The sequence below is a fragment of the Myotis brandtii genome, unplaced genomic scaffold (assembly GCF_000412655.1).
Source record: "Myotis brandtii unplaced genomic scaffold, ASM41265v1 scaffold668, whole genome shotgun sequence".
NCBI classification, from domain to species: Eukaryota; Metazoa; Chordata; class Mammalia; order Chiroptera; family Vespertilionidae; genus Myotis; species Myotis brandtii.
In genome coordinates this window covers 3,253,685-3,262,503 of record NW_005370597.1, presented here as the reverse complement: position 1 = coordinate 3,262,503, position 8,819 = coordinate 3,253,685, and the positions used below count along the sequence as shown (strand labels likewise).

Genomic DNA, 8,819 nt, shown 5'->3' with positions numbered 1-8,819 from the left:
ACATATACCCTGGGGAACATCCGAGATGTTTCCAAAAGCAAAGACGCTTTCCACATGGATGCCCTGTATCCGACAATCACCCGGAAGCCTGGGAGATAACCGCCCCCACGGTGATCCGATAAAACCTCTGGCTTAGCGGCGCGGCGAGGGGCGGGTGTGGGAGGATCTATGTCTAAATACAATAACTCCTTAAGCTACTCCCTTAAGCTACTTCTCGCGAGAAGACAGGATTACGCCAGCTAGTATAAAAGCGCCTGCGCAGATAGAGTCATTTCAGTCTGCGCGGTGAGGCAGCCCGCACTTCCGCCTGAGTCGCGCTGTCACTCAAAGCCGTCTCCCGCCCCGCGCGGTGACGTAGCGCTTTCTTCTCCGCTTGTCTGCAGCACCGGACGGAGGTCTGCGGAGCCGCAGAGCCGCGGCGCTGCCGAGTCTGGCGCTCCGAGCGGCGCATCTCAGCGAGATTGCGCGCTGGCCCCCTCCCCCCCGGACAATTCACTGGTAACCAGTACCGGGTCGCTTTGCCGAGAGTCCAGAGGAACAAAGGAATCGGGGAGGAGAGACGGTCGGCTCCCAGCCGCTTGCTCCGAGTGGCTTCCTCTTCCGCTCGCTCCGAACCGGAGAAGCTGGGTTTAATCGTCACTGGATCGTAAGTATCCGAGGCGAAGAGAGCTCACTGCGCCCCGCTTTTTGACTGCCTTTGCTCCGGGAAAGTGTGGCTTGGGAGTGTCAGCTGGGGCCGTAACTTTCTGTGCTGCAAATCATTCTGCAGAAGCCACCATTTGCTTTCCTGCTCTCTAGCTCTCTGCATTGTCCGGCAGCGGCATCTAGAGGTTGGAACTTGGCATTGCAGCTAATATATTTAAATGGACCTAACTGAATAAGCCAGTCAGTGTCAGTACCAACGTATTAAGTCACAGCATATTTTAAAAGACTTGGTGCTTAATTTAAAATTAAGAAAATAGACGCTTAGCTGCTGTAATACTTAAATATTTCAATTCATAACAAACTGGACTTTCTAACTGTTGCAATAACTGGAACTTTTTAGTGCAACAAGTGGCTATTAGAGAAGTGAGTCTCAAAGAAAGAAAGATGAGTAAGAGCAAAGATGATGCTCCTCACGAACTAGAGAGCCAGTTTATCTTACGTCTACCTCCGGAATATGCCTCTACTGTGAGGCGGGCAGTACAGTCTGGCCATGTCAATCTGAAGGACAGACTGACAATAGAGTTACACCCAGATGGGCGCCATGGAATTGTCAGAGTGGACCGGGTCCCGCTGGCCTCAAAATTGGTAGATCTGCCTTGTGTTATGGAAAGTTTGAAAACCATTGATAAAAAAACCTTTTACAAGACAGCTGATATCTGTCAGATGCTTGTATCCACAGTTGATGGTGATCTCTATCCTCCAGTGGAGGAACCAGTTGCAGCTGCTGCAACTGCTGCAGGTGCTGCTGCTGCTGCTGCTGATCCCAAAGCAAGCAAAAAAAAGGATAAGGACAAAGAGAAAAAGTTTATATGGAACCATGGAATCACTCTGCCTCTAAAAAATGTCAGAAAGAGAAGGTTCCGGAAGACAGCAAAGAAGAAATATATTGAATCTCCAGATGTGGAAAAAGAAGTGAAGCGTTTGCTGAGTACAGATGCTGAAGCTGTCAGTACTCGTTGGGAAATAATTGCTGAAGATGAAACAAAAGAAACAGAAAATCAAGGCCTTGATATCTCTTCTCCAGGAATGTCAGGCCACAGGCAAGGCCATGACTCATTAGAACATGATGAGCTTCGGGAGATTTTCAATGACCTCAGCAGCAGCAGTGAAGATGAAGATGAGACACAGCATCAAGATGAGGAAGATATAAACATCATCGACACTGAAGAAGATCTGGAAAGACAGCTACAGGACAAGCTAAATACATCAGATGAACAGCACCAAGAAAATGAGGGGACCAATCAGCTGGTTATGGGAATTCAGAAACAGATTGATAACATAAAAGGCAAGCTCCAAGAGACCCAGGATAGGGCGAAACGGCAGGAAGACCTCATCATGAAAGTGGAAAACCTGGCCCTCAAGAACAGATTTCAGGCTGTGCTGGATGAACTCAAACAAAAGGAAGACCGAGAAAAGGAGCAGCTCAGCTCTTTGCAAGAAGAGCTAGAATCACTCCTAGAAAAGTAAGAAGAGTTTTGTTACTTAATATCATCCTGTAGAGTGGTCAGCATTGGGAGAAAAATTTTGGCTTCATCACCTGGACTAAATATAACTTTTCAGTAGTTCCCAATTCCTCTGCTGCCTTCTGTTGAATTTGTCTTACAGACAACTATAAATGTGAATTTCTATTTCACTTGTTTCTCAGAACTTGGCTAGGTGTTTATCCTGTAGAAAGGAGTAATGTATGACAGATAAATGTAGAAAAGTTGTAAGATTAGTGGAACTAACAGTTCAACTTTAGTAATCACAACTTCACTGCTGGACTTTGCTGCTGTTTCTCCATTTGCCACAAGCTGCTATTGCTAGTTTGTGAAGCCATCTAGGATCAAGAAGAGTAGTCTAGAGGTAGTGAAGCCAATTTGCATATGTTTTCCCACGCGGTAGTTATTTTTCTATATGTAGAATTGCAAATCATTTTATAAAGTTTAACACCATAAATAAAAACTAGTTTTCACCTCATAATGTGTCTTGTTCTTTTAGGGGCAGTTGGTGTCAGATCCTCTTGTGAAATGGTCTGTTGGTAGGGTTTAATGACAGCAACTTGATCCTGTTTTGTAGGGAAAGAAGCTGTTATGTTGGGTTTTAAGAAAAAGATAAATACAGTAGGTGCAAACAAATTGGGAAATGTCATCTTTGTATTTTGTTAAATTTCTAATCCACCTGTTCCATTTGGAGGTTAAGAAATACTAGGTACAGAACCTTCCTAAATTACCCTAATTTTTGTACATGAAGGTTTTTTTTAATGCTTGTGTGTGTTTAAAGCACTACATTCACCTGCTTAATATATTAGGAACAAAACAAAGTGAGGGCTTTTAGGTACTGTTGAAAGAATCATTCCATTGAGTTGAATTAAGATTATATTTCTAAATATTTTCCACTTAATTTCTGCAATTAATATCCTGAAACCCAAGGTGATTTGTCATGTCAGTTCATCAAAATTATTCATAAAGTCAGTACATAGTCTGATACTTCAAAATTTCTTAAACATAACATATTTTTTACATGTGTTAAAGATTCTAATCTAATGCCTAACACTTGAGCTATTTGGAAGAATCAGTGATAAAATTTATAAAATGCAGAGTTGCCTGCAGTTCATTCTGACAGTTTATAAAGAAAATCTTTGGTTTGAAAATATTAGACTCTTGAAGTGCAAACATTTAAAGCCCATTTTAGTTATGTTTTTAACAGAAAAACGTTAGTGGTAAAATGGTAAACAGATTTTCCAGACCTCTCAACTCAACAGTTAAACATGCTGATATTTGGAGACCTCACAAGGCTGACTTCTCTCATGTTATCTGATCATATTTCTTTTACCAACATGTTTTTCATGATTAATAGAGAGTATGGAGGCTTAAGCAATATTTCTCTCAGTATCTAGGCTTTGGATTGTTTCTTGAGGTTTGCAAATAATAAGAGGCAAATTTTCTTAATACATGAGGGTGGTTGGTAACAAATTCTGTTTTAGTATATTGGATGTTTTGCCATAAGATTGACACCTGAAAAGCTCTCACCTTACTTGGCTTTACAGTCGATCATTTATCAAAATAATTTATTCTTATGAAGACTTGAACACCAATAATAGTTCATTTCTATTAATAATGGAAAGGAGTGATGCAGCATGCAAAAAAACAAAATTAGTGATTTCATTATCTCCATTTCAGTCAGCTCTGCTGATTTTCAAATCCATATTTCTAAACCTGATGTCTTCTGAACTTTAGGTTTAATATTATCAGCTGTGTATTAGAAACATAAGTGTTGCATCAGGCAACTCAATTCTAAATGTTCAAAATGAGCTCATTATTTCTTTTTTCTTAAAAGCCTGCTCTTCCTCCTGTGTTTCATGACTCAGTGAAAATAAATGGCACTACCACCCATCCCAGTTGCTGAAGCTATAAATTTAACCCCTAATCTTTGACTACTCCCCCTTACTACTGATTCTACTTTCTAAAAAGCTCATCCATTACTCTACTTCATCCCCACTGCTACCATCCTAGTATAAGCCATTACTGTCTTTTGCCTAGCAATGGCAGTAGCTTCCTAATTGTGTGTGTGTTTATATAAACTTACCATCCAACTTAGTATTTTGACTAGGGCACCAACATGATCTTTCCAAGATATATTTGATCTTTCACTTCCATGCTTAAAACCATTCAGTGGTACATCATTATTTCAGGATTAAGTTTATATCTTTTAAATACATAGGATTATGGGTGCTCCAATTACCTTTTCAGCCTCATCTCATCACATCCTCTCACTGTTTTCAACCCATACTGAGCTTATTTACATTTTTCCAAGAAGTTTAATTACTTCTCTTCCTCTCCTGGGCCTTAGAGTCTTTTAACAAACTGTTCACTCAACCTAGAAGACTCTTTTTATTTAATTTTTTATTAAATTATTACATATGTGTCCTTATCCCCACATAACCTAGAAGACTCTTCCCTTTATTTGGCCATATCCTACTTAAACCTCTGACTCAATCTAAGTATCACTGACTCCAGCAAGTCTTTCTTGATCTCTATCTAGGTTAAGCAATTATATTAAGGCTTTGCCCAAGCTCTGTGTTTCCCTATTATTCAACAAATATTTATGGTGCCAAGCAGTACCAGGCACTGTATATGAAATCCTGAACTAAACATTTAGTGTCTAATCTCTTGCACGCTATACTAGTCTTCTGGGATAATGATCTGTTATGCATTTATCACTAAAATATAAATTACCTGTTGCTCATATCCCCACTAGGCTGTAAATTCCCTGAGTAGACACTTTGGCTTGTTAGTCACTAAACTTTAGTATAGAGATTAAAATCTCAGGGTCAGGAGATGTAGTGCCTGTGTCTGTATCCTAGCTCAGTGACCTATTGTATTATCTTGGGCAAGTAGCAATCTGTTTGCTTCAATTTTTTCATCTCTAACATGGAGATGATAATATTACCTGCCTCAGGGCTGTTGAGTTTTGGCTGTTGGCTATTGAGTTGATACATATAAAGGACTTAGAATAATGCCTGGAATATACTAAACAATAAAAAGCAAACTATTATTGCCTATTTACTAAGGTCTGAACATAATGGGGATTAAATAATTAGTTGAATTAAAGAGTTAACAAAATAGTAGAAAAATGTATAAATAGCTGTTTAAAATATGGTTGACTGATTTCAAATTAAGGATCCTAAATCAAAGTTTATAAGTTAGAGCAGAAACAGGGTTTGCTTCAAATATATCTGCAGCATAAATATATCAACTCAACTTACTACTGTGACTTTATTTTTTATTTGATTTATTTATGGCTTGGCTTTGCATTAAAATTAAAAACTCCACAATGAAGAGTAATGATCTGTCACATAAACTTCAAGAAAGAAAGACTTAACTAAAGAAGATTGGGATCCATTTCCCTTCAAATAAATCCAGAATTATAAAAACAAACACCACTTTTCTCACAGCTCCATTGGCTAATGAGTGTGGGTGTGGTTGGGCTACAGTTTTCAATATTTCTGGGTTCATGAACAAAAGTTATGAAGAAATCTTTAAAAATTCATGTTTTAAAATATTACAGAAATAAAACATGACTCACTGAAAACATTCAAACAATGCAGAAATTTTACAAAACTAAAAAGTCCCTTTCACCCCAACTTTCTAGGGTAAACAACATTTTTGATATGTATCATTCCAGGTCTTTATTTGGTATGCAATTAATTGTATACATATATGTAGTTCTATAAAGCAAAAGAAAAATATGATTTAGAGACATGATTCTAAAACTTTTCTCACTCAAAAATACAATATGAGCATCCCTCCTTATTAGCTTGTATAGACCTGCTTTTTTTTTTATGATATAGATATCTTCTTAATTTTATCCATTCCCCTATTGCTGGTCATTTAGGTTGTTTCACTTTAAATTTGCAGTTACACAGAATGCTGCAATAAACATTCATGTCAATATGGCCTCTGTTTGTATCATATCTATAGATTAGGTAAATGGGACCAGTATTCCATTTTAAATGTCATAAAGCCTAATATATCAAATCTAGAGAGCAAATGTTTGAGATGAAAAATTTAGTTAAATTATAACAATTCATGTGTCTCAAGGACTGTATCTTAAACTCTGGTTTTTGTTTTATTTTGCAGTAAGAATTCTCTGTGAAAACATAGACCAGAAAGATCGCTCACCACTTAGCAGCCATACAGGCCTACTTTCTGCACTTCAAATATCTGACCACAGAGCTTCATTTAGCATTTATAGTTCCCCTTTCCTGGAACAGTCTCCAGATATTTTCATGGCCAGCTTTTTGTCTTTCAGGCTTCAGCTCAAACCTCTGGTAATCCTATCTGGCCATTCAGTCTAATTGCTAGGGAGCATGTGATTTGGATGTTCTCACCTTGTCAAGAATCTTTACTGAAAGGTTGGGAGTTTCTTTCCCATTATTTTCTGGTTTCTATGCATGGAAGGACATGTGCTTAAATTTGAAACAGGAGCATCATCATTTTGGTTAGTTAGAATCAGGAAAAAATAGCTTTCAAGATGGCTTTTTGTCTTGGGCAATGTTTAATATATGCTGGGGCCTGTTCTCTCCAAGTCCAGCTGTTTAGTGGAACTTAATCTCCATCTCTATTATTTGTGCAGCGGCTATATCTGACAATTCAATGAAGATACAGGCCATTTCCTTATTAATGCCCCTGTGATGCCTGGCCTTTACTAATTTGGTTTCTCCAAAACATACATGAATTTAATGCAAAAGCAGTTGAGGATTTACTACAGTAGCCTGCATCTCTTGTGTTTGTAAAAACGCAATTAAAAACAATGAACCAGGTGCAATTAATTGAAAATCAGTGGCCATTACTAAAATATTGAATGCACTTCTAGATCATTTGATAGGGCCTCCACAATAATTATTAAAATATACTTTTTTCTCCCTGTCTTTCCTGAGGGTCATATCAAAACATTAAAACATTTCTTAAATATCACATGAAGGATTTAAAAATATTTTTAGTCTAAAATGGCAGATTGTTCTCACATATCTCTTCTCTATAAAAAAAATCCTGCCAAAATAACTAATCCCCAAGGTTATGAGAATAAGAGATGAGACACCATTAAATGATAGATGTCAAACCGTTTTCAGAAGGCCAAGGCAGATGAATATATGATAAATTAATTCAGAGATCAGAGAAAGTTACATAGTAAATGTCTGTAATGGGGCATACTAAACAAACCCACTTGATATAGAACCCGTGAGGCTCAATTTTTGCAGGCAGCAGTCTCCAAGGAAGGGGGAACGGTGGAAACCTGGGATTCATTAAAGTCTGTGTTCGGAGCTGTTGGATATCCAAGATCCTTAACCCACCCTGGGACTCTAGATGACTCTTCCTTCCCCATCTTACAGATGTAAAGTTTATTTTCTTTAATTTTTGTATTTATTTTGGAAAGTTTTTTTTCCCTAGGTAAATTAAAGCAAAGTCTCAAAGTCAGAGAAAGGCACAGATGAAGGTTGGGGTGTATAGCATCAAACAAGGGAATTACTATGTGAAAATCTATATCCATTGCTATAGGAATGCCACCCCTACTCCCGCATCTTGGCCTCATTAAATCAGGATCCAAAGGATACTCCCTCCTCCAACACACGCCCACGTCCACGCCCACGCCCACACACAGAGTCAATCAGAAGATTATTCTCTGAAGAAACCATGTGATTCCTGAGAAAAGAAATCCAAATACTGACATCTGGGCATTCTCCAAGAAAAGGACAGGTCACACTCTCTAGGGACAAGAAATCTATTTGTTGACAAACTACCCATACACAATCCACTTTCCAGTGCCTCACTTTTAAATATTGACAGCCCAAGATAATCAGACAAGGAAGGCTTTCTAGATGAAAGAGAAAATCATTTCAGTGTACTTTCTGCCCTTTCCCCCATTTCGTTTCTAACCCCCAAAGTAAAATCCCAACTAGGCCTTGGAATGTAAATCTTAACAGAACACATTCTAACGTTGGGATCATGAGCATCTGAGAAGAAAAAGTGTGTCCTAACCGCGGTACCCTCACGGATGTTCCAACCTCATCTCACCTTGAGCAAGTGTGTTATTTGTATCCTGAATTTATGTGGCCGCTGCACAAAACTCTATGGCTCCTCAAGAACCTTGAAACTTAGCAAGCAGAGACAGCTGGAACCACACAGCCTTTATCAATTATATAAATATCTTTAGCAATTATATAATTATCTCTTTTCGGAGCAATGTCCTACCTCAAGAAATGTTGAGAACTCAGTCCCTCACAGGGCTCTAGCCCCATGTCCCCTGCGATATTGCCACGAAATAGCCCTTCTCCGGCTCCGCAGACCGGAGTAGCGCCTCCCTCCGCCCGCCTCGGGTCCCCTCCAGCGCCCCCGGGACCACAGAGGCCCTGCGGGGCCGGTCCCACCGCAGAGTCGCCCTTCTCTTCGCACAGACAGTTCAAGGTTCCCTAGACCAAAGCAGCGGCAGACTGTTATGTAAATTGCCTCCCACCCCCAGCGGTTTGTTTGTCTTTCCTACTGCGATCTGTTTGGGTAGATGGACCCTTTGGCCCCCCGCTCAGTTTCTCGCTGGGCCCCTTGGCGGCGGCGTCTGGCCCAGGGGGAAAGTAC

The 8,819-nt window shown here is 39.5% G+C and overlaps 1 protein-coding gene across 1 annotated transcript; it reads left to right on the top strand.

Annotated features, from left to right (window-relative positions):
* The first annotated feature begins 261 nt into the window (after nucleotides 1-261).
* Nucleotides 262-2,664, top strand: TAF7 (TAF7 RNA polymerase II, TATA box binding protein (TBP)-associated factor, 55kDa). The gene has a single exon (XM_005881076.2). It carries the CDS (start codon nucleotides 1,090-1,092, stop codon nucleotides 2,170-2,172), a length of 1,083 nt encoding a protein of 360 aa, XP_005881138.1. The 5' UTR covers nucleotides 262-1,089; the 3' UTR covers nucleotides 2,173-2,664.
* Nucleotides 2,665-8,819: the final 6,155 nt, after the last annotated feature.

Excerpts from the sequence above, each read along its gene's own strand:
- TAF7 (XM_005881076.2), top strand. The coding sequence starts at position 1,090 with ATGAGTAAGAGCAAAGATGATGCTCCTCACGAACTAGAGAGCCAGTTT.